The sequence below is a fragment of the Vespula pensylvanica genome, chromosome 13 (genome assembly GCF_014466175.1).
Source record: "Vespula pensylvanica isolate Volc-1 chromosome 13, ASM1446617v1, whole genome shotgun sequence".
Taxonomy (NCBI): Eukaryota; Metazoa; Arthropoda; class Insecta; order Hymenoptera; family Vespidae; genus Vespula; species Vespula pensylvanica.
This window is the reverse complement of record NC_057697.1, coordinates 2,158,523-2,184,549: the sequence shown is the minus strand read 5'-3', so window position 1 is coordinate 2,184,549 and position 26,027 is coordinate 2,158,523. Positions and strand designations below refer to the sequence as shown.

Below are 26,027 nucleotides of genomic sequence, written 5' to 3'. Positions count from 1 at the left end.
GATCACAAGATTAGAATAAAGAACGACGAGGATTAAGACGGTATATATATATAAAAATTAATATGATGTCGAAGAATGTTACACGATCAATTGATACGAAATAATAAGGAAGTCTATTATAAAAAAACAAAATCACGTGGAGAGGAGTCACGGATTCGAGTAATTTAAGAAGAATAATCTAACGCGAAAGCGAACGGGATGATGATGCTGGGAGGTATCGCGTTTGGTCCGACCACCACAGCGGGGCGCACGACGGTGGTGTGCCGCCGGTTCTATATTCCTCCTCCACTTGGTACACCCCTAAAACACCCTCGCCCAAAGTCTTCCCTTCTCTTTCTTTACAATTCACCTGCGCTTGCGTACATAAACCCTATCTCTCTCTCTCTCTCTCTCTCTCTCTCTCTTCAAACTACCATCCATATATTTTCACTCCGCACAATACCAACAAACACCATTAACTTCTTCTTATTTTAACCTTCAAAAATAGGCAGTTCTTTTTAAGCCGTACAAGAAAAACATGTGATCTCTTCAACGGTGCTATCACTAAAACGCGAAAGAAGATATCCCTTCTGGTAATCTCTTTTCTTTTTTCTTTTCTCTTTCCTACTCTCTTCTTCCCGTTCATACATACGTATACTTAAACCTATAGATACGGATGTAGAGGCTCGTATACATATATCTACACTGAAAGGAACGCACAATCCCCCTACTACTTCACTACAGGGTGGGGCACGTCGTCGTCGTCCAGCATGGAAGGCTACCCGGTCGATATTACGCACCTACACATCGTAGGACAACACCTACTCTCTCCCTCTCTCCCTCTCTCTCTGTATCTCTATCTATACACAACCCTCTTCCTCTTCCTCCTCTTCTTATTTCACCCACTCCTCCCACTTCTACCCCTCTTTTTGATTCCACCTTACAGCAGGAAACAACTCTACGCAGTAGCAACTTCGAGGACTCGACTCGACACTTCGATTTTGATTCACTCATACGCATACAAACGCATGCACACGCGCGTATACACGATCTCTTTCTCTCTTCTCATCATATCATAATCATTTTTCTTTTTTTCACATACTTTTGCCATTCTCAACTACTCCATTTCAATTTGCTTTGATTTAACTTTATTTTACTTTACTTAAGATCGGTCTCATTTATTATCTAGATAACGTGATTCGTCTTTGTACCTCTTGAGTGACATATTACTGAGGTGGGGCGGGGTAGTCGTACTATCGATAAGAATGATTTTTATCAGATCTTTTTTCATTTTTGAGAGAGTAAGAGAGAGAGAGAGAAAGAGAGTGACTTTTGTTGCTGGGACGAGATAACGATTTGAGCACTTTTTTTTTCTGTAAAATATACGTCATCGTTTGATTCAAATTCAAGGTGCAATCATTCTTGTCTCTCATCTTTTTATGTATTTGCGCGTGTAATCTTGAAAATATATGTATATATACATACATGTGTATGTGGTGTTCTGGCATGGCAATGAAAACCGACAATGACGACGACTCTCGATAAACAATGAGGCCGATATGTCTCAACGTTCAGTTATGTAAGCAAAGCAATTAACCATTAACAGCAATACCGTCGTCGACTTTAAACCTAATCTACGATCTAATAAAAGGAAGAAAAAGGGAAAAAAAAGAAGAAAGAAAAAGGAAATGGAAGAAGAAAAAAATTATCAAATTTTATCTCTTCGCAATTTTTCTTCTTTTTTTAATTTTATCTTTAAATTCATCATCGATATTTTTATACTTGTGATAGCAAAAGTTTTCGTTTGTAAGAGAATGTATGTATATAATCGTACAGTTACAGTGGTATAACCGGACGTGATGGTTGTGAGAGTTATGCAGCTTTTGCTTAATTTGAAGAGAGAGAGAGAGAGAGAGAGAGAGAGAGAGAGAGAGAGAGAGAGAGAGAGAGAGAGAGAACGCGTGCGGTCGAATTATAATGAAGACGGACAAACGAATGGACGAACGTAATCGTCGTTTTCCGGGATGATGTTAAAACGTAAGGAAAATTGTCTTTTAGAATTGCATAAAATAAATATTAAGTTTTCACGGTCATTTTTATTCGAAAGTAGAAAGAGTGTATGCGTCTGTGTGTTAGAGAGAGAAAGAGAGAGAGAAAAGAAAATTTTCCTAATTATTAGATAATATCACGAGGAAATTTAAATTTTTATTTTATCGCGCCATTGTCGGCCATAAAGGCGGCGACACATCGCGCCATCTATCAACTTTCAGCTCAAGTTTTTACCAACCCGAAGGATAACTAATATGGTAATACAGATTATTTTATGGTATTAACAGTGTTAATCGATAATGCTACTATACTTTTTTTTCCTTTTTTTTTTTAATTTGTAAATTTCGCATAATCGGTATTCTTTCTTATGTAATAATGACAAGAAGAACCCATGCAGTATATATTTTATGTATATATCGTATACATAAATCTATTTTACTTACAGCATAGGTAGCACGAATTTTTTCGCTATCGGACCGAATCGGAATATGTTAAATTTCATTTGACGATGTTATACTGTAACATATAACGATCATAAACAAATTTTTAGAACGAATCAAAATCTTTTTCTTTTTGTTTCTTCGGCGAAAATAATAATGAATCGTTTCACCTATCTAGTTTCTTTTTCTTCTTTCTCTTGTTTGTTAATAATAATAATAATAATAAAAAGAAAAATATAAAAAAAAAAAGAAGAAAAATAAAGAAAATTCACGTGACAATCGTAACGTCTCTCATTAGAGCGTACGTACGAAAGAGATTTTGTTTACAAAATCTATTGGCAACAACATCTGTCGTACATTATGCAAGAGAGAAATCGAATGACGATATTACGAGAGTACGCACTCTAATTTTGTCTTGTACATATGTTCAAACAAGACATTGGCACTTGTAACATCCTACATAATATACATAATGATGAATAATAATAAGAACGATAACTTGGCGCATAAATGGTTTCAACAAATTTATATATCTTTTTGTTTTTTATGCAGAGTATATAATATACACTTTCATTTTATTTGTTACGTGTTTAATATACTTATAATTATCTGTTTTATCTTTTCTATATCATTATAAAATCATCATCGATCATTTTAATATATACATATTTTTTTATTCATATTAAAAATATACATATTTTTTTTTCAACATGTCCATAAATATATCTCTCTTTCTTATTAAACTCTCTTTCATAAAACGAAAGTATAAATGTGTAATGCCAAACTATGACATAATAATATCTTGGACGTCGTTGCAGATATAAAAAGCTTTCCGATATTTCTCATTTTGATATTATTATATCGGAAATTAATTGGATCGTATTAGAGAAAGGTAATTGTCGATCGTTTGAAAATACGAACCCCATGATGCGTGTAATGTCAAGGACATTTATATATTTATGTATGTATGTAGGTATAGTAATCGTTCGGTGCTAAAGTGGGAACACGTTAATAAATTATTTCGAAATATTTTAGGACTAAAATAATAAATTGCAAAGAAATTTTCGAAGGAAAAAAAAAAGAGAGAGAGAGAAAATCTGATAAAACTCGGCATTTCAATTTTATGCATAATGTAAATTTACATAAACGTGTGTGTATCTTTGCATAAATTTATCTTTTTTCTTTATTATTATTATTATTATTATTTACTATTTTAACTTCATTTTTAACAATTCTTTTTTTTTTTTTTTTTTTATATTACGGAATAGATATAAGGAGTTTGATTTAAACGCGAGAACTTCAATCGCAAAGCTACAAATGTAAGTCATTGTAAGTCAGTGTAAGTCAATATGGTATACATATATAGAACGTCAACGACGACGTTCAAACGGTAATACGGTACATCTGGCTTTTAAATAATAGAAAAGCTTCAACGTCATACTACTCTTTATCTAACTTATACTTTTTCTTATTTTTTTTTCTTTTTTATTTTTGCACTGAAAACTTTCCAACTGTAACTGTATATACATATCTATAAAGTATATATAAAGATTATTTTATAAGCTCGTAACTTAGGTTTCCGTATTTTAGTACCTATACATATATACATTTTTATTTGGCTAACTCAATCTGTAATATTTCGTAAGTTTCATTGCGGAAAAAACTATTATTATTTTATATTTTTATATTGCAACACAAAAATATATATATATTTTTTAATTATAAGTAATAGATTGTATTACAAATCACTGACTATGGGACAAATTTATATGACAATTTGTTATTATAAAAAAAAAAAAAAGAAAAAAATCAGTTTCATAAGGAAACAAAAAGTATTACAGAACTCGTCAAACGAAAAAGATTTGTAAAAATGCAATATTCTCGAAGAAAAATGTAATTAAGAAAGCAAAAGGAAACAAGAAAAAAGATAAAAGATGTGAAAATAATGTCTCGTAAATGAGAATTACGTTTTACCATATACACACACACATACACACACAATTATTCATATACACATACTTGTAAATACTTGTTCCGTTACACGATCGTAAGTCTGTCAACTATCAATTTCCGTTTTGAATTAGTAAAGTTATAACGTATATGCGGATCGCTCGAACGAATGATCATCTCCGGTCGTCTGGCCAACGAGGAAGCTTCTAAGAAATTCAGATTCTTTTAGCGACATCCTATTGGTCTTTCTTTTTTTCTATCGAGATCATTGATTCGGTCGGAACAGTGGTTCCTTTATAAAAATCATAAATACGAATCGAAAATTCACTGAAATTTTTAGAGGAAAATTTGTGATATAAATTCTTTTTTTTGTTATCGAGATTGCTGATTGATCGAAACAGATTCTTTATAGAAATCATAAATACGTATTAAAAAATTTCTCAAATTTTTCGAGGAACTTGTAAGAAAATTAAATTCTTTTACCAACCTTCTATCGATTATTTTTTGGCTATCGAAATTGCTGATTGGTCGAAACAGTAGTTCTTTATAAAAAAAAATATATAACTAACAATAAATCACTGTCACTTTTTTCGGAGAAAGTTTATGAAAAATTCAAATTCTTTTACTGACATCCCATTGGTCATTTCTTTTTCTATTAAGATAGCCGATTGGTTGAAACAGTGGTTCTCTTAAAAAATTATGATACAAGTCTCGATAAATCACTGCAATTTTCTGAACAACGAAATTGTCATTATTCATTGTTTCAACTAATACTCGTAATATACCGATGAAGGAGAGTCATATTTGAGAATCACTGTGCATTGCCGAGGCATCTCTGGTAAAGCCTTCTTACGTAACTAGGGCTGCACCCACTCTCGTTACTTCCTCGATCGTCGTGAGCGAGCAACCGCAACGGATATTAGTCGAATTGTTCTTTTGTAACCATCGATAATCGATTAGTTCGAGGAATCGATTTACAAGGAGCGTTAATCGAATAACAAATCGATTAAACTAACCCCGATTGATATCGGATCGATCAGATTCAATCCGTAACACAAAAAATAACGTTTCAATGTGGGTGTGTTTGTGTGCGTGAATAATTACTTTTTATTTTAATTTAATATATATATATATGTATATATATGTGTGTATATATGTATAACAAAAAAGGAGAAATATTTTTATATTTACATATCAATGTATCCGAGGTTATGAAGTTGTGAATGAGAACCGATATCGATCTACCTTTGAAACGATACCAGGAATGAAATCCGATCGTTAACGAACGATTACGAAGGAGACCGAAGGAACGCGCTTGGAAACAATCAAATGGATTCGCCGGCATATGGCGAATCCTGTTATATTCACGACGAATGTTCAACGTTCGGTTATGATCAAGAAACACAAAAAAAAGAAATATCAATACAACAAGAAAAGAGATAATAAACTGCTAGTAAACTAAGAAATACAAATTTAAGTAGAAACAAATTAATATTATTGTTATTGAGAGAATGGTGAAACTTGTATATATTCGATCACAAAAACGAAAAATATATTAGAAATCGTATTATTCGAAAGCTTTTCCTTATAACGTTTTCACATTTAACCTACACGTATTTAATGTATATATATATATATATATATATATATATATATATATACAACATATATAAGCATATATCGAGAAAAAAAATTTCAAAATGGTTGATGATAATAATTATATTAAATAATTATATTGCGAAGAAAGAAGAAACAAAAAAGAAAGATACATGAAACGTTCCTTTCTTTTTACATTCCTTCTTCTTTTTTTCTTTATTCGAGAATCTCGCACAAAGAAGAGGATAATAGCGTGTTCGCCAAAGATCTCTAACCTATAAAAAAAAAAAAATGGAACCTCTCTTCTCTCTTCTCTCCTCGTTGCCTTCTTCGTGGTAATTCAAAAAATTACCATCGAAAAAAAGGAGACAGATATAAAAAGAAAGAGAGTGAGAGACAAAGAGAGAGTGAGTGAGAGAGAGAGAGAGAGAGAGAGAGAGAGAGAGAGAGACAAAGAGAGAGGAGCAGAAAAAGAAAGAAAAAAAAAGAAAAAAAGAAAAAAAATTAAGTATGTCTGACTCACCTTTATTGGTAGAGGTAAGAAGAGAAGATAAGACGAAAGAATCCGTCGGTAGGTAGTATGTAGGTTGTGCAGTGGTAGATGCTGCAACGCAAGTTTTGCTTGATGATTATTCGTTCGGTCGTTTTCTCTCTTTCTCTCTCCTCTTTCTCCGTTGAATCTTCTCTCCGAGAGTATGCCGTCAGATACGTCTCGTGTGATCACCGTTCGGCTACCAAGTGCCCGCGTCGCGGAATAAACTCGCCTCGCGACAGCGACCGAAGTGAGCCAACCCCCCACCCTAACCTTTCCTTCCTTCCTTCCTTCCTTCCTTCCTCCCTTTACTCCCTTTTCGACATGACTCGTCTCATCTCGTCCCGCCAGATTGCGCACCGCACGTTTTACGTTCCATCGTTTCGCTGTTTCAATTCTGATCGTCATTTATTTTTTTACTTTTCATTTCTTTCCTTCTTTTTTTCTTTCTTTTTATATTAATAATTATTAATAATCATAGTGCTAATACAGTAATAATTATTATTGTTGTTATTATTGTTATTGTTGTCGCGAGTTATTCAATAGGATTAATTTTATAAAATACACAGATGAATTTAATGCTTTGTTAATTTTCGTACGGAAAAAATCGTGGTTAGTTTCACGTTCTTTTTTTTGTGTGGTATATATATATATATATATATATATATATATATGTATGTATGTATGTATGTGTGCATTCGTAGGCTCGACGCAACGAAGATTTTATGAGTTATATGGGAGACTGTAGTTGAGTCACCTGGCAGGTTCCAAGTTCGTTCTCGACCTGCTTACTCGAGAGACCGGATCGAGCTCGATCTCCTGTATATATGTATGTATGTATGTACATAGTAGCTAACTGTAGGGGCCAAGGTCTTTCCTTACTACTTCATATGAATCATCTTTCCTTTGGTTTCGTTTACATAGTTTCCTTTGAAAACGAAAATCGTACTTTGCGTGTAAAGTTTTCATTATTTCCCACGGTAAAAAAATGAACTTTAATCTATATTATAAATCTATTCCCTTCGAAGAAATTTTTACATTCCATTGAAATAAAATATATCTATATAAATTTTACCGAGCGATCTTTATGTTCCAATTTCAAAATGTTCCTCTCGTTTAAATAAACTCGACACACACACACACACACATATATATATATTACACGTATAGCTCGTATGTGTAAATACTTATGTGTGAGTCTGAGTTACGGATGACGTAGCTTCCGGAGAACACTGGAATTCCGTTTAGCGGAATGGCCGGCTAGTTGTGAAATCAGCTGCACACAAACTCTCCAAGCATTGTTGTAGGTCGTGCTAGGATTTATCTCTCGGTTTAGTCTGTCTGTCTGTCTGTCTGTCTGTCTGTCTGTCCGTCTGTCTATCTATCTATGTCTCTCTTTCTCTCTCTTTCTGTTCTCTCAGAGTGCCAACTTCCCCTCTTACCACCCGTCGCCATCCTCTTTTGGCCTAGAGAGAAGACCGAGAGCACAGCGCAGAAGTGTGGAATGTGGGATGCGAGAGGGGTGACAGAGAGGAAAGGGGAATATTAAAGGTCGCTCGAATGCGGAGAGTGGATCAATACCGAACCTACATACCTACCTTCCCTATCGAACCCAATAGAAGTAACCACCGGATCAAATCTCGTTTTTCTTTTTTCTTTTCCACCCCTTTTCCTCCTCACAGCTATATCTCTCTTTTTTTCTCTCTGTCTTTGTCTCTTTCTCTTTCAGTAGAATTTTAAAAATTCTACTGTTCTCGTCATCTTGATTTAAATGGTCGTCTTCATTAATTACATATCTTCCTATTAGATTTACTATCACGTGATATTATTAACTCTGTTCGATACATTTTATATACATAATTATTTTAAACCTGAAAATTTGTTCATTCTCTACTTCGTCTTAAACCTATCCATTAATATTATTATTGATTAATATTTATCAAAAATATGGTGACGATAGAAACCACGTGACAATCTTCTTAAGTACTATCCATCTTTACACATAGGATTATTTTTAATCCTCGAAGTTATCTTATAAACAAACATACTCGATAATATCGGATTAATGTTATTAATAATTATTGGCAATTGTTCTTGAATTATTATCTTAAAAATCTTACTATGAAAGACAACGGGATATCTTTAGTTCTTATGTACATGAATTTTCTTTAATACCATTTTTTAATCTCCTAGACACGTTCTATTTTTTAATATATCGTTGATATTACTGATATCATTGATAATATATCATTAATATTATTGATCAAAAATGTTGAGACGAGAGAGACCACGTTTACTCTTTAATTCGTTTTACGAAAATTTTAATTTCAAATTAATCTCAAACACGTTCTAATATTGCATCAATATTATTGATCATTATTCTTTTTTCTTTTTTTGTTTAGAAATAATTATTAAAATACTACGTGTCCCTCTTAAGTATTACCTTAATATGAATTACATTTAATGAAAATAAAAATGAATTATGTAACAATATTCAATTTCTAAGATATTAATAGAGAGAAAGAGAAAGAGAAAGAGAGGAAAATAAAGAGGAGTAAAAAGATCTCAAAATAGATTGAGACTCGTGTTAAAAATCTTTTTTACAAATTCTTTTTCTTGCTAACTTCTTACGCATGGCTAGAATATCGTTAGAAAAAAAATCTTTGACCAAGTCTAATATCTCGAGTATGGAGTATCAAGTGTTACATTGTACATATATCATCGATAGAGTCCGATTAGATTGTACGTTTTTTTCCAATGAAAAAAAAAAGAAAAAAAAAGAGAGAGAGAAAGAGAGAAAAAAACACCACTATCGATTAGTTGCTACACGTATCAGATTACATCAAAGGTGGTACATAAGTATAAACATCGATCTACACGAATGGATTTTATTGATCGACAATTCTGCCCCTCTTGTCCTCCGTATCATTCCATATCGTTTAAATCGGTTTGCATTATCACCTGTAATCTTTTACCTTTTTTTTTGATTATGTAACTTCAGCTCAAAAACGCACGCACGCACGCACGCGTAATTATTGTTCAATTTTTGTTGTATTTCGTGGTATCCTCAAAAATTTCCATTTCTCCTTTTTTCTTCGTTTTTTTTTTGTTAATAATAATATTATTAAAAAATAATTATTAAAAACATATTATTAAGAAAAGCCTGTAAAATTTTGTTCTATTCAATTATTCTAACATTTTCAAATTTTCTTTGTTATGATAATAATATTATTATATTTAATATATGCAAAAGAAATATATATATACATGTATGCATATACGGAATTGCATAAGATTTTTAATAAATGCACACACACACACACACACACACGCATATTTATATCATTTTCGGTGATATCGCCGAGTTCCTCGTGCTAAAGGCTGATCGATATTTTGACGAATCAGATTGAAGATTATGTAATGAGAGAAAGAGAGAGAGAGAGAGAGAGAGAGAGAGAGAGAGAGAGAGAGAGAGAGAGATAACTATAGCTGTTGTATATCACAAGATAGATAAACCCAAAAAAATACAAAAAAAAATAGATTTGCCTCCGTGATTTCTTTTAAAATAAATCGTTCGAATTGATTTCATTTCGTTCCGGAACCATGAGAAAAAAAGATAGAAAGAAAATAAAAGGAAAATTAGGAAAGAAAAAAAAAAGAAAAATTAAAAAAAGAAGCATTTATTCTCTCGCATCTTTCATTCTTATTGCCTCTAAAGAGATTATGTCATATCGCGACATTTAAACAATACAGAGCCATTTCTCTTTTACCGATGAATTTTCTGGCAAAATATTCTATTATATGATCTAACTCTGTAATACGTAACTGCGTATGTAAATACGTACATACGTACATACGTGTGAAATTTTGTTATACTCACCTTAGTTTCATCTCACGAGACCAATCATCAACGTTGACATTTATTGCACAATATTTCTAACACACTTGTTAATGCCAATACACGCTAACATTCTAAATAATTTTGCTGTATTAGCTGTTTGATTTGCTGGCTCCGAGTCAAGATGACGATGACGATTATGATTATGATGATGATAGTGATGACGGCGATGACGACAACGACGACGACGACAACGACAACGACGACGATGATGGCGACGAAAGTGTCAATGTCAAAGTATTTTACCAGATGGAAACCCCAGAAGTTCTGAGGTGATATTAACGATCAATGTATATACGTATATATGTGTATATATATATATATATATATATATATATATATATATATCTCAAGATATTTCAGACTACTTGTTTACAAATGTTAAAACTACAAGGACCAATGTGTAATACTACAAATCTTAATACTAGCAGCCTAAAATATCTAAAGAATAAGAACAATTGATTTCTAAAATCAGATAATAACTTATGGCCCACCTTATATTAGAACAAGTGTATCTTAAAAGAGTATTTCTTACGTATCGTAATCTCACGTTGAATGTTCCGTGAAAGTAATCAATTTATATCACTGATCAAGTATTTGCTTCCTTTCTTCAGGTATATACATATTATATATACACAGGTGTATGTACACATAGTGACTGAGAGAGGGATAGAGAGAGAAAGAAAGAGAGAGAGAGATAGATAGATAGATAGATAGATAGATAGATAGATAGATAGATAGAGATAGAGAGAGAAAAAAAGAAGAGATGATTGAAGAAAAGATAAAGCAGAGTTAAAAGTTGCCAATATACGATTTAACCCGGCAAAAGAAATATGTGTGTGTGCCATAAAGATTTGAGAATATCCACGTAGTTTCCCCGGTACGAAAATATACATAAGCAGATATATATACATGTGAATGTGTGTGTATGTATATATATATATATATACATATGTATATATTGTATGTCTGGCTAAAGCTTCAGATTGTCAGCTCTGCCAAGTCTCGAATAGTTGCCTCACATACTTCTGTAATTTGTACGTTTTTCTATGTAAATATATAATATCTCATTAAATTTTTAATTGTGTGTGTGTATGTGTGTGTGTATGTATGGACGCATCAGAAATTTCATATTTACTTAGATATGTATATAAGTATGTTTTATATATATAATAAAATGAATCGAATATATATATATATATATATATACATAATTGTGTAGTTTTGCAATTATACATTTCCTTGAGTTTTCGCGCTATTTGAAAACTGTTATATCGTAATGTAATGGCAGATAGTGGGAGAGGTATGAAAAGAAAAAGAAAAAAGAACTCGAATTGAAATATTTCTTTAGTGACCATGAATGTTGTTGATCATCTTAAATTCAGAGCCAGGATTATTTGCCAAAGATAACGAACAATTCCTTCTCGTGTTTGTAAAATCAAATGAAATATCTTTACTCTTTTGCTAAATATTATTATCTTATAATATTTTTGTATATAATGTACGTATACAATGTATATTATTTTTTTTTTTAATCTTTTTCTTTTTTTTTTTCTTTTTTCAAATAAATTTTGTAGTAATGTAATCTAAGATTGTATATAGAAGTTATTCGACAGTAAACTTTTATATTACCATTTATATAATGATATAATTTAATAATAATATTTATAACATTTTCAAAAAGATTTTTTATAATAAATTTTGTTATTAATACGAGACATTACTTAAATATAAAATTCATATATATATACATATACATATAGGAGTTTATTTTATACCATGTGTTTAGAGATAATTATTTCTTTTGATAATATTATTGCATTTTTGTAGTTCATTAATTATTTGTGGCAAAGTTCTTTGGCCAGCTTTAACAATCCTGGGATGAAATATTCGTGCGGGCTAGGAGAAGCAAGTAAGAAACTATGCGAGCTATTTTCGAGCTCGAGGAATCGTCGGCTGGATGCAAAGTCCGCTCTTGAATCTTCTTCTTCTTCCTCTTCTTCTTTTACTTACTCGTTTTCCTCTTCACACGAGAACTGGACTCTCAGCAAGAATATTTAACTGACTTGTTGTGTTACTATTTTTAAGTAACTTCTCTTTCTATTTTCAATGTCAAAAGATAGATAGAAAATAAAAATGATAGAAAATTGAATAAAAGTCGTGAGATAGATATAAATAGCTGAAAATGCAATAACAGTTGTGAAATAGAAAATTTGATAATAATTGTGGGATTAAGAGAAACAATTGTTGTATAAATATAATAACAATTGAGAGATATAAAATGTAATAGCAATTCTGAAATAAAAAATAGTAGTAACAATTGTGAAGTGGAAAAAATGATTAAAAATGTAATAACAATCGTGAGATAAAGAAAAAAAGTGATATAAAAGATATAATAACATTTTTTTGATCTTTCACTGGTAAATAATAGATAGAAACACAGTAATGTACTTTTGTTTTACTTTCTAATGGATTTGCTATTTCTGTGTTAAGATTTTCTTTCGCCTCAGCTAAATTCATCAACACTTGGAGGAGTTCTGTACTATAGTAACGTAAGCATCTTTTAACGCCTGACCAAAGTATATATGTATACATGTATATATATAATTTGTTTGTACTATGAAGAAAATAATGTATATAAATTTGTTATATTTTTCAATTAATTATATGCAAACTTGTCATATCTGTTGTTTTACAGATAACTTTTCTTTTCGAATCATTCAAAATAATATAATTATTTAAAACGAATGTATTATATTATAAATTCCAATTTTAAATCGTTTGGCAATTTTTACTGATCAATTTACATATTTGTCTGTTACTATCAGTAATTTTTAATTTATATTAATTTATTACCGCGAGAAAAAATGAATTTACATTATTCATATTATCTGTTGATATCCAACTCGATCGATTAAAAATCAAATCTGTTCTTTTATATTTTTATCGACTATTGATAAAAATATTATTAGTACTTTCAATCGTTCACGTACAGGTGTCGTTATCTGTTACTTTGCACGAGTAACGTCGGTAAGATAGGAATTCGAATGTGTATTATGTGCTATCGATATAAAAATTAACTAAACTTATTGAATTAACCTTTTGAACATAAATATATGTATACATATATAAATTTTTTTGTACATATATTCATTTATAATATATCATATGTATATATATATATGTCTGTGTGTAAAAAAGTTTAAACTTTTTTATAATATTATAAAAATATTATGAAAATAATTTATTTGTTTCGTCATGAAGAATATAAATATAAATTTAAATTCTATTTAATTCTCTTACATATATGTCAGATTAATTTTTATCTTACTAAAAAATTCTGTTTTCATGAAATAATCAATCCTAAATGACATGTAAGATCGCTCGATTTTTTATAGCTGTCTTCCATAGTAGACGATAAAATTTCGGGACAATTAAGTACTCGTTTGGGGTGCGGGTCGCGTGTCGTTGAGAGTCATCTTGACCAGCATATCCAAACGTGAAAACATATGGTTTTTATACGGGAGTATTAGAGTACCCCATAACATCGAGGGATAAGCCGAGGAAATATTTCCAAAAGGGAAGAATATTCTCATACCTACTTTGAATGAAGTTGGTCAATAAAAAAAAAAAGAGAAAAAAAAACGTATATAATTCTCAACAATCTAAATAATTAATATTATCTGATAAAAAAAAAAAAAAAAAGAAAAAAAAAAGAAAAAAGAACAAAAAAGTGTATGAAACTATAACATAAAAATTATATTAATTGATTAAGGTAGTACACTTGGATACATATCATTATTACAAAGTAGATACTATTCAATGCAAGAAGATCATGTCTCATGTAAAACGATTCCGACAAAAGATTAGTCAGCACCCGTCTTACATTTTTTTCATAAATACCCTATAATATGGGCCTATTTTTCCATTTTTTTTTTCCATGAAAAAGAAAAATAGACATACATACACACACATATATATATATATAGAAAAGATCATGTAATCAGAGAGATTGAAAGATATACTCTCGTAAATTCCCACCCGCAGTTATATTATATTAGAAACGGAGAGGTATACGAGGTCTTATGCGGGATCGTAGTCAGTGTATCACCCTCAACCAATCAGAAAATATCATGAGAAACCGAAATTCATAGCAAAGAGACAGAGAAAGAGAGAAAAGAGTAGAATGAAGTTCTCACGAAATATGTGGGTCCAAATAGCTCTAGTACGTATATTTGAAATAACTTCGCAATGAATAACGTATGAACAAAAAAGAAATCCAAACAATATGGCGAGAATTACAAAATACAAAAAGAAGAAAAAAAAAAATGTGGAGAACAAGATTGATAAAGAAATAGAATTAATCTCGAGAAAGTATGAGACTGTGTGAATACTGATGAACGTGAGCCGGATATGAACCAGTCTGTCTTTAATCAGGATACGACGTCATCGTGATGCTGCGACACGTTTTAAAGTTTCTTCTACTCTAACAATAAAATGTAATCTTATTTTACGGAGATAAATATAGGATGTAAATTTGTCCAAGTTTCATAAGCGAACAATGACGAGTGATCTATTGTAAAAAAGAAAAAAAGAACAAAAAAATCCATTTAATATTCTTATAGTATATAATTCGAATACATCAATACCATCGTGAGATGCAATTAATGTTAACTTATGTATAATAATATAACATAAGTGAAATTTTCTAAATATAGTTATAATAGTTTTATGGACCGTGAAAAACTGAAATCGAAATCCGTTATTATCTTAAACATTAACAGAATATAAGTTTTTATCTTACGTATACTTGGATCGTTTTCTTTTTTCCTTTTTCTACATCTTCTTATTTTTATGTATGGAAAGAAATAAAATGATAATTTTATCAATAATTTTTTGCGATCTTAATGATCCATAATATTGTGTTGTAAATTTAGAAAAAAGAAAAAAGAAATAAAAAGAAAATGAAGCATGAAATAAAAAAAAAGAAATAAGAAAAAAAGTCATAGAGAAATAGGAAAAAAACTGTGAGTATAGAATGTCCTGTCTGTACGAGAGAAAGAGAAAGAAAGAAAGAGATAGATACGTTAAAATTCGAGACGAAAAGATATTTGCGTGCAGAGATAAACGTGGATATGGTTGGTGAGTAGTAACAGCGGAGGTTCCCCGTCGCCTTCGCGCAATTATGTCCAATTGAAGCAATTTAGATCAATTGACGTTAACAGGCTCAATTGGTCGATCCTAACAGTGTGCGCACTGCGGGTACATAGTTATACTATAGCCCGGTCGACATACCTACGACGTAAAAAAGTCGCGATAGTCTATGATAATAATAATAATAATAATAATAATAATAATAATAATAATAATAATAATAATAACAATAATAAGAAAAAAATAAAAGAAAAGAGAGAGAGAGAGAGAGAAAATGTCGACTATTAGGCTAATCTCTTTTTACTCAACGCAAAGTTAAAATCCTCCATATGTCGGAACTTGATATAAATTATATTCATATCTATATTTTATATACATTTAAATGCGTCTAAATAAACATAGATAAACGTAGATATATCATTCGACAAAAGTATTGATTTAAAAAAAACAAAAAATTATTGGAGGTTTTTAAAAATTAATAAATTATATTTCGTATAGATTTAAACGCACGCGTAAGTAAAAGTAGTTATGTTATCCGATAAAGGTTTGTTAAAAAAAAAAAAAAAAAAAAAAAAAAAAAAAAAAAAAAAAAAAAAAAAAAAAAAAAAAAAAAAAAACACACACGAAAATAATCGGAACAACTTGTGCATTTCTAATCTAAAAATTGTCATTAATAGTAATTACCCTACACCGATCAGAACACACATGTTATTTATACGAATGATAAAATACGAATACACTTGCTTGATTCTTCTTTCATCAATTTAATCTTTTTCTACATCGATTGTGATTAAGATTACTTTGTTAAATAGATACATATATGCATATTTACCCTAATCGTGCATTTCTCAATCGAAATTTATAAATGTTTACCATCTTTTTTCACAACAACCATATTTCCTTTTTATCCTAAAAAAAAAAAAAAAAAAAGAAAGAAAAAAGAAAAAAATAAAATAAAATAAAATAAAAAAAGAAACTTTCCCTTACATATAGAACCGCATATAATACGTAGAATATATGTACAATATATATGAATAAATCACTCGTGTGTATCCGACATACATATATATCCGTTCCTTGTAACGTAGATACCTTCGGCCATGTTCGGCTGATTTCGAGTTGGCGCGAAACGCACGAAGTTGCTCACAAGTATGAAGATCTTTGAAGGAAGATCTGACTGTACGTATGTCCCTCTCTCTCTCTCCCTCTCTCTCTCTCTCTCTCTCCCTTTCTGTTTCTTTGTATCTGTCGAGATGATCCAAATGTTAGTCAGTATTTTTTTTTTGATCGATATAGAGAATGATTTTCCGATAGTTGTCGTAGGTGGATCGGGGAAAAAAAAAAAGAGAAAAAGAAAGAAAAAAAAGAAAGAAAAAAGAAATCAAATATTCCCCAAAAATGGAAGGAGAGACGCGCGGAGGGTCAGTGCAGGAGGCGACCCGGTACTGCAGCGAGCCATCACCGGACCTTCACTTATATCGTCGCTCGGCTAATAACGCTAGTAATGTGATATGATTAGCTTAGTTGAGTTCGGTTTAGTTCGTATTCGTTCAATTTAGTGGTTCACCAGCAAAATCACATCGAGTTAAACCCATTTAGGCCAGTTAAGTTACCAACTTCTCGCTGTCTGTCGCCAAGCTTCTCGCTCTCTTCTCTCTTTCTCTCTGTCTCTCTGTCTTTCTCTCGATTTGCTTCTCTTACCCTTTCGATCGGTTCGCGTTTATGTCAAACGGAATTCGCGGACTTGGACCAAACCAACCGAAAGAGAATGGTATACTCAGTCCGGAAGTAGCCAAGAACCGAGTCCGCAGCATGTCGGCTAACTCGGCTAACTTCGAGAGGGTTGAATTTCACTGGTAACTTTGGCTGATTCTCTCTAAAAATAGGATTTTTTCTAATTATTGATGATGATGATGATGATGATGATGATGATGATGATGATGATGATGATGATGACGTTGATAACAACAACGACGACCTAAAAAACTAAAGGAAAAAATTCATTGGAAAGCACCAACTGATAACGAAGGACAAAGATGGCGGTGAACATGGGGTTGTCGTTGCTGGAATCAGTCATTCGCTCTAGAAAGCAACAGAGAGAAAAAGAGAGAGAGATAGAGAGGGAGGGAGGAAGATAGAAAGAGAGAGAAAGAGAGAGAGAGGGAAAGAGTGAGGACGGAAAGAGTTTCGCGATCGGCGAATAAATCTTAAGCGCGATCGGATCATAGGAAGCGAGCTAAGTAAGGTTGTGAAGAAGGAACGCGCGAGAGCGCGGAGCGAGCTCGCTAATTAGCGCCGATGAAATTAGCAGTTAATATACGCGTATACACACGGAATGGGGGTAGTTTGATTGGGCCAATTCGAGGCAATTCCTGGCGATTGCTGGTTTCATTGAGCCTGCGCTTAAGAGCTCAGTGCCATGCTGCCGGTCAACGGACATGGATCTCTTCTTCGAGGTTCTATCACGACTTTTCGACTATATCTCGATCGTAGATCGAACCGATCGATCAGTTACGTTGATTTCCAGTGATTTCACATTTCACTTCGTTGTTACATACCTATTGGCTGATTGTAGTACCATAGAACGAGTAAGAGGAATGACCAGAAGAAAGAAGAGTGTTCATTATCAACTAAGAAATGTTAAATTCGAGGGATATATTAGTGAAATTAAAGTTAACAATTGTGATTATGAGATAGGATGAAGTGCGTGATGACACATTTGTCAAGATTTTTAGCGGGGAAAAAAGGAAGAAGAAGAAAATGGCGGCTTATGGTATAACCTGACCTCGAAGAGAGAAACATATATATAGATATATATACACATACATATATATTATTATATACTATAAGCACATCTCTCTCGTATATACTGTACTCTGTGTGTGTGTGTGTGTGTGTGTGTGTATAATATACGTACATACACACATACACAAACAGAGAGAAAGACAAAGAAATAGAGAGACGTGAAAGAAAGAGAAGTCATGTGGGAAATCCTCGATCGAGGCCAAACAGTTTCCGATTCCCACGAGGGTTTCAAGAGAAGGAGAGATGCAGGCCGATTTGTGGAGGGCCTCTCGTATCTAAAGTCCGGCCCCCGGGGGCGGAACAAGAAAGAGCCACGGAGAGTGGCACGAGAGGCACGCGAAGAGAGATACAAGAAGAAGTAACAAGTACGTCGGCGCAGGACGTCGGCGCACACGAGACCTCTCCCAAGAGTAGGTGCTACATGATTGGCTAACCTCCATGTGTGGGGGCGGCCTAACGGCGCTTCGACGGCGGCCTCGTTGAAAATATAAGCCTGTGTGAGTGTCCGCTGATTAGCCAGAGTCAGGACGGATCGTCGATAGTGCGAGAGTCTAACTACGCGATAGATCTTTCTTTCTCTCTCTTTTTCTCTCTTTCTCTCTCTTTTTTCTCTCTCTTTTTTATCGTTTTTTAATTTTTTGTTTTTGTTTTTTAGAAGATTTTTGTTTTATTTTGTTTTGTTTTTTTTTTTTTTTTTAAATCAATCATCTCGTTTTACGTCAGTTACCTACAGAAAGAGGAGAAGAAAGAAATCGGAGATCTCTTTGGGTCCGTGAACCGTTCTCCAATTCGTTTAATTTCGTTTAGTTTCGTTTAGTTCGTTATTCCTCATCCGTCCTTACCATCCATCCTTCTCATCGTCCTGTTCACTTCCAAGGTCCTCCTCATACTCGTGCTCCCATTAAACGACTGTATAATATCCGATGGACACCGGTCTGTCTCTCTATCTCACTGTCTATATAACCGACAGTTTACTTCGTTAAGTCCGCTTAAAACTAATCAAAATTAATCATAACCGGGCAACGATTGATACCAATTGCTTTGGATTCCATTAGAGGCGCCAAGCGGTTAACGATCGCCTCTCTTTCTATAGCTTTGCTTTCCTTATTAATGAGGATTTTCTGACCTCGAATAAGAAGGATAAACAAGAAGAGGAAGAAGAAAAATATAAAGAAGAAGAAGAAGAAGAAGAAAGGAAACGATAATCATCATCATTAAGATTCTTCATTTGGATCAACGCAATATTCTTCAATCTTCAAAATCATCTGTTACTGCTGCTGATTATGACGATGATGATGACAACGATGATAATTGTGTGATATAATTATCAAAGTGATTCACTTGGAATCGTCGAAATATATTAAATTTGTCTTCTTGGATTACCAATTAAGAACGAAAGAATGGACGGTGGTCCGTTCGACGATCCAATCTTTTCCGACTTTGGTGGTCGAGGTGGAACCGGAGTTCACAGTATTCAAGTGATGCTAGGTTTGCACGGTGGACATCATGGAAATGACTTGATGCCGACCGGTGGACATCTTCATAAGTTGGACTCTTCGAATAGTCCACCGCCTCATCATCAAACGGCTCATCATCATATGCAGCAACAGCAACAGCAGCAACAGCAGCAACAGCAACAACAGCAACAGCAACAGCAGCAGCAACAACAACAACAACAAAAAGAATTAAAGGAATTAGAATTAGCTGGTATGTACGCGCCGTTACCTCAAACTCCAGATGTAACAACCTCGACGACGACCACAGCAACGCCTACGTCTACAACGTTGCAACAAGGTCTTCAACTTGGTAATTCTCTAAAGAGGAAACCAGACGATCCTATGAATCCTCTTGCACCAGGTATGTTATAACTTCGTACCACTTGGAGTACCTAACAAAAAAAATGAGACAAACAAATAAAAAATTAGTTGATCGTTAATTATCGTAGTGACCGGCGAAACGCAATCGGCTAAAAAGGACTCGAAAAAGAAGACCGATAATAATGGAATCAAAAAGAAAAAAACCAGGTAATTATATAGTTAATGTTTTATAATGTTTAATATATACTGAGTTTAATCCCTGCACCCCCACTGTCTTCGTATTAAATTCATTTGATCTTTTTGTGATTATTTTTTACAGAACTACCTTTACGGCATACCAATTGGAAGAATTGGAAAGGGCGTTCGAACGTGCACCTTATCCTGATGTTTTTGCTCGTGAAGAATTAGCTTTAAAGTTAGCACTTTCGGAATCTCGAGTACAAGTCTGGTTTCAGAATCGACGCGCAAAATGGCGGAAAAGGGAACCGCCGCGAAAAACTGCCGGTTACATGGCCGCTGGTTCTGCTAGTCCTGGTCTCTCAGGTATAATGAATATTATAAATATATAATTAATTATCTTTAAATAAAAAGGTTACAAAAAAGCAAAGTTATATATATATACATACATTTATTTAATATTTTCGTAGGTTCATTCACGTCTTTGAACAACACGTTGAATCCATTTGCATCTCCAGCGACGGCAGCAGCGCCACCCGACGCTTGGACATACACTCCGGCTTACGATTTGGCGCCACACTTGAATCTTTTGAGTCCTTCTAACTCGCCATATACGACGTCTTTTGGTGGTCCTAGTAATAATGGATCAGCATATTCTTATGCCACGATGTTGCCTCAACACGATGCTTCCTTATTTTCCGCACCTTCCAGCAATACGATGCGTGTTCATCAGGATTACATGAATGCTAGTAATAGTCCGCCACCACCATTAACACGTAACGATTATCAGACAATGGTTACTACTACTCATTCACCTCCTACTCATCTTGGTGGTTCCATGTCTGAGGATGAACATCAACAAAATAAACAGTTGGATTACGTAAGTGGTCTCAGTCCAGCAGATAAGTATCAGCACGATCAAGCTGATTATTCGCAGCAACAGCAACAGCAACAGCACGATCAGAAACAGGAATATGGTATGCATTCACCTCAAGGACGTCAAAGTATAAAGGATCAGGTGATGGTCAAAAGCGAACCAAACAGTCAACAAAGTTACGTGCAGTTGCCTCCTTTTCTCAACTGACTCGAAAGCCAATTTCTAGATTTCTTCTAGATGGCTTCTATCGTTACTACTCGACTTTACCGTGTGAATCCTTATCTCTAAAATCTCAAGACGATCATGATTCTTCCTCCTTAATGTGACTTTCTTCATTTTTTATTACCCAGAATTTTAATTTAGGGGGTTATTCCAATTCAACGATACGAGATAGCTTTTATGTACACGGAAGGTGTTAAACTTTTTACATTTTTCTTTTTTGTTTCTATTTTTTTTTTTTCAAACTTATTCATACTATGCAAATTAATATTGTTAGTCCATTAAGATATTGTGCTTTATATGATATATGTATGTATAGCAAGTTAATCAGCGTGTTTCTTCGTGATATACGATTTGAATGCTAAAAATGAATGATTATTAAAAAATTAATTTTAATTAGCAAATTTATTTGCTTCAATATATAAAAATAAAAATTATTATTATTACTTTTTTTTTTATTATTATTATTATTGTTGTGTAAAATACGAGAAATTTCGTTTTTATCACGAAATAATTTAATTCCACGCCAATTCGTAGTCACAATTATTTTTATGATGTTAAGTTAATTAATTAAAGAACTTCCCTTTCATGCACTACACGTCATATGCATATATTTATAATAATGCATGTGAATATGGAAGTAAATAAAACAGTTGAATTTATTATTTAGTACTATGTACGAGTTCTATTTTACGATGTTTATTTCTCGTATTGAAATATTTTTAATAAATATAAATATTTAGTGTTGAGAAAAGGATTTGTTATTATATCTCCCATCCAGATTGTTTATGCAATCTTGTTATTACATAATTGTCTTACAGATTTCAAGAAAAAGGAAAAGCAAATTTTCTTCTACCTATATAAAAACATATTATGCATAAAATATACAAATTAATATTTTTCAACTGCATTTTTTTAAATAAAGAAACAGAAAAGAACGAAAAAAAAGGAAAAAAAAGGATGAAAAATAAACTTACTTCTAAAAGTAAGAAAAACATTTATTATTCAAATATCTAAATTTTATCTCAATCTCGCGGTTCATCGATTTCTAATGTCATTTTTTCATTGTCTTTTAATTGCTGTTCCTGTTCCATTATATTCCAAATTCCATCACCAGTAAAGTGATTATCTTTTTCTATAAGATATAAACAAAGTGCCAGTTGTTGAGATGAAGTATATTTGTTATACTTATCGGACTCTTTTATACTTTTTAACACTTTGTTAATAGTAGACCTGAAAAAAATAATCATATTCAACAGAATCTTTTGTAACATAGTATGTATAAATTTGAGAAAATTGATCTACATTGGATAAGTACCATGGATACAGAATAATATGAATATTACTGCATATATCTTCTATTGAAAAATAGTTTTTTATGATACGCAATGTATCATCTAAATCTACAAAGGATACTCTGTTCCAGTATGGATGTAGCTGAAATGTATTTATCAAGTGTTCGTTTTCGGAGCCTAATTCCTTACTCAAAATATATCGTATGTACTTCTTTTTCTTCACGAAATTTAATTCACCTTGCTTGTATCTATAATAAAAAATACATATTATATTTTTTTATCATATAAATTATCTCTGTAAAAATGATATGTATATGATGTGAGAAAAAAAAAATTACTTTCTAAAATAATTTCTATCGCTTGTAAGCAGGTATAAGTTAACCCATTTAATATCATTACTCTTGCGAAAAAATTCAATGCGTTCATTAACAATATTTTTTCTAATTATGAAAAATAGAATACGTGGAGTTTTACACCATACTCTGATATCTGGTATAGCTAAGATTTTATCCATTTTATCAACAAAATCTTCATTTCTAATTTTAAAAATTCTTAAACAACTCAGCAGGATGTTGTTATCTAATCCATATTCTTTAAAGCTCTGTAATAATTTCTTTGTGTTTTCTGGGTCACATGCTACTATTTCATGGAATTTCTTAAAAATTTCTTGAATTGTCAAGTTAGCTATTTTGGTGTCCTTGAAACTTTCTAACACATATTGTACTTGATTCGGGCACATATCTAAAATAATTAGATGATTTCTTATCTGTACATACAAAAAAATGTTAATGTTTTTATTAAATAAACTTTTAATTGTATGATATATTGTAATGTATATGTGCATGTATATATATGTATATATATAATATATATACATATTATATATTATTACTTACATATTGTAAGTCAACATCAAATTTTTCTATGAAAATATTTATTAACTCTGTCATTAATCTGAAGCTTTTATACTTTCTCCCTCTATGTTTTAATGATATTTTATCAGAACCAAATTTACTTTTAATATAATATGAGAAACATTTTTCATAATGTATATTTACAGGTAATGATTCGTCTAATAAATCTAAGAATGGCATATCTGACAAATTTTCGACGATATGAGGAGATATATTAGTCATAATATGTTGCTCCATTGGAATTTTCATTCTATGTTTAAATTCAGTCGCCGGTAGATTCATGTAATGTGACAATCTATAAAAGAAATATATCACGTTCACTTAATTATCTATAATCATATTTGTCTGTTTACAAAAAATAATTATAAGTAGACATAAACTATATGAATAAAGTTAAAATAAAGTAATACAAAACGTACTTCCAGATTATATTTATATTTATTTTAGATACGCCCATCTCTTCCAATAAAAATATTCTATGCTTCAAAAGATGAGTATTTATAGTCAAGCAAGTTAAGATATTTACTACTGTTTGTGTCATAATATTGTGTTCCTGAAAAAATAAATATGAAAGTTATATATTGTATGATATCATGACACATAACCTCTTAAATACTCTACTTTGCAAACGCCAACATTTTTAACTCACACGACATATTTTACAATTCTCAATAAATTTCTTCTCTGGTATTGTAAATATTTTTTCGCCATATAACTTGAGCAGTTTATTAATTTTTGTTGGTTCAACAGGAAAAGTCTTTAATAATATATTGTACAATTTTAATTTTGATTCTGACGAGAATTCAAAGGAAAACAATCTAATTGTTGTGTGTCTGTTAAATCGTATACCTATGAATTTGTTTAACATTTCAACACGTAAAAAATTACTTTAGATAACTCTTTCCTTTAAAATTATCCGACATTTTATAAATTATTAAACACGTGGTCTCGGTCCAATCATAATATTAGAAAACATTGTATATAGTGACCTCTAAGATAAATATAGTGAAATAAAATAGTAGTACTTGCATGCGATTGTCGATTGGTCAAACTCAATACTAAGGAAAATAGTAAAAAAGAAATGATTAATTTAAATTATGAATATTAACAAGTCATTTAGAAAAAAAATTTTTTACGTATATATAATAATAAAATTTATACGTGTCTGATTTCAAATACTTTGTATAAAGTAACGTGTTACAAATGAATCATTTATATTTTTTTTATCACATATCCTTCCAAGTTAAAAAGTTTATTCCAAAGTATACAACATAATATGCATTAGGTAATGTACGAACGATTATCATGTTGCATTGAATCAAAATAATAAATATGTTGTTGTTGTTGTTTTTTTTTTTTTTTAAATTAGTACTCTATATAAGTACAATATTATTATATATATATATATATAATGTCTTAATCATTGAATAAATTTAATTTCAATTCATTGAAATTCAACTTGAAGAATGTTTCTTCACCATGTAATAAACATGGCTAATATAAAACCAATATCTATCATTATATCTAGATACATTTAAATCTCCGATGGTTTAATTCGTAAAATCACAGGAACACTAGTGCATGGTAAAATGGCTAATTCTGTAACGACAGCTGATACTAAATCTGCTGGTGTAACGTCATAAGTAATGTTAAGAAGATTTAAATATTTTTTCGTCCTCCAGTTTTGAAGCAATGACTTTTTTGTATTACGATAAGTATACTTAATTAATTCATCGGCATTACCTATAAAAAAATATAAAAAATATTACAATATCTAGAATATATATAATTCAAATAATAAATTATATATAACACACCTAATTCATTATAAACTATTGAATCCGTCTGTACACGTTCACAGGATTTGTGTGTTTCGCAGGCTACTAAAACGGGAACGTTAAAAGACCTTGCCATTAAAGCAACTTGTGCGGTACCAACTCTTGACATGACTGCTCCATTTGCTAATATAGCATGTGCTCCAAGGAAAACTTTACTCACCTATACAATAATAATCTCATCTAATTAAATTTTCCTATATTACCTCATACAATTTCTATATAATTCGATTGATTTTATATTTTTAGATATTTATCCCAAATATAAAAACTCACCTCTGGCATAACAAAACTAAGAGCATTAATCAATACATATGAGCATTCAATTCCATGCTTTGTTAAACGTCGCAATTGTTCTTTACCTTCTAACCATGGTCTTCCATCTACTATAATAACTCGAAATTGTTTTCCAGCATCATATGCATCCATTAAAATTTTTTGAATTAATGATGAACTGAAAGGAATATCGTAACTCTTTAAGAAATATAAA

The 26,027-nt window shown here is 31.6% G+C and overlaps 3 protein-coding genes and 4 long non-coding RNA genes across 13 annotated transcripts in view; 4 read left to right on the top strand and 3 right to left on the bottom strand.

The window, feature by feature from the left end:
- The first annotated feature begins 1,454 nt into the window (after positions 1-1,454).
- Positions 1,455-18,480, top strand: LOC122633765. Its single transcript, XR_006328180.1, has 3 exons — positions 1,455-1,466; positions 14,402-14,625; positions 17,743-18,480. It is a non-coding gene; the product is annotated as an uncharacterized LOC122633765 (long non-coding RNA).
- On the top strand, positions 1,916-5,969 carry LOC122633769. The gene is made up of 2 exons (XR_006328185.1): positions 1,916-2,016; positions 5,627-5,969. It is a non-coding gene; the product is annotated as an uncharacterized LOC122633769 (long non-coding RNA).
- LOC122633767 lies at positions 7,725-11,526 on the top strand. Its single transcript, XR_006328183.1, has 2 exons — positions 7,725-8,097; positions 10,541-11,526. It is a non-coding gene; the product is annotated as an uncharacterized LOC122633767 (long non-coding RNA).
- Positions 15,411-17,503, bottom strand: LOC122633766. Of its 2 annotated transcripts, XR_006328182.1 has the most exons (3): positions 16,586-17,447; positions 16,431-16,507; positions 15,411-15,739 (listed from the first exon to the last, which is right to left on the bottom strand). It is a non-coding gene; the product is annotated as an uncharacterized LOC122633766 (long non-coding RNA). The 2 variants fall into 2 exon arrangements; XR_006328181.1 differs by lacking the exon at positions 15,411-15,739 and having other exon boundaries at positions 16,347-16,507; positions 16,586-17,503.
- Positions 18,481-19,803: 1,323 nt separating the features above from the next.
- Positions 19,804-21,939, top strand: LOC122633760 (homeobox protein orthopedia B). Its single transcript, XM_043822090.1, has 4 exons — positions 19,804-20,260; positions 20,349-20,427; positions 20,540-20,763; positions 20,868-21,939. The coding sequence occupies exons 1-4, from the start codon at positions 19,804-19,806 to the stop codon at positions 21,479-21,481; spliced, it is 1,374 nt and encodes a 457-aa protein (XP_043678025.1). The 3' UTR covers positions 21,482-21,939.
- An 18-nt stretch (positions 21,940-21,957) lies between these two features.
- Positions 21,958-24,819, bottom strand: LOC122633758 (transcription termination factor 5, mitochondrial). Its single transcript, XM_043822089.1, has 7 exons — positions 24,352-24,819; positions 24,122-24,255; positions 23,685-23,997; positions 23,127-23,554; positions 22,812-23,036; positions 22,471-22,726; positions 21,958-22,349 (listed from the first exon to the last, which is right to left on the bottom strand). The coding sequence occupies exons 1-6, from the start codon at positions 24,568-24,570 to the stop codon at positions 22,519-22,521; spliced, it is 1,527 nt and encodes a 508-aa protein (XP_043678024.1). The 5' UTR covers positions 24,571-24,819; the 3' UTR covers positions 21,958-22,349; positions 22,471-22,518.
- Positions 24,820-24,841: 22 nt separating this feature from the next.
- Positions 24,842-26,027, bottom strand: part of LOC122633756 (translation initiation factor eIF-2B subunit delta) — a 5,509-nt gene continuing 4,323 nt past the window's right edge. For all 6 annotated transcript variants that reach the window (XM_043822080.1, XM_043822081.1, XM_043822082.1 and 3 more), the window contains exons 7-9: positions 25,814-25,991; positions 25,520-25,700; positions 24,842-25,445 (exon numbers count right to left, since the gene is read on the bottom strand). In XM_043822080.1, the coding sequence (XP_043678015.1) occupies positions 25,237-25,445; positions 25,520-25,700; positions 25,814-25,991 (568 nt within the window). In that variant the 3' untranslated portion in view covers positions 24,842-25,236. The remainder of the gene's footprint in view (positions 25,446-25,519; positions 25,701-25,813; positions 25,992-26,027) is intronic.

What these genes read in the sequence shown, in the direction of transcription:
- LOC122633760 (XM_043822090.1), top strand. Translation starts at nt 19,804, where the DNA reads ATGGACGGTGGTCCGTTCGACGATCCAATCTTTTCCGACTTTGGTGGT. An exon ending in ATCAAAAAGAAAAAAACCAG is followed by an intron (nt 20,428 to 20,539) that starts GTAATTATATAG and finishes TATTTTTTACAG; the next exon opens with AACTACCTTTACGGCATACC. An exon ending in TGCTAGTCCTGGTCTCTCAG is followed by an intron (nt 20,764 to 20,867) that starts GTATAATGAATA and finishes ATATTTTCGTAG; the next exon opens with GTTCATTCACGTCTTTGAAC.
- LOC122633758 (XM_043822089.1), bottom strand. Translation starts at nt 24,570, where the DNA reads ATGTTAAACAAATTCATAGGTATACGATTTAACAGACACACAACAATT. An exon ending in AGAATTGTAAAATATGTCGT is followed by an intron (nt 24,256 to 24,351) that starts GTGAGTTAAAAA and finishes TTATTTTTTCAG; the next exon opens with GAACACAATATTATGACACA. An exon ending in CATATTATTCTGTATCCATG is followed by an intron (nt 22,727 to 22,811) that starts GTACTTATCCAA and finishes TATTTTTTTCAG; the next exon opens with GTCTACTATTAACAAAGTGT.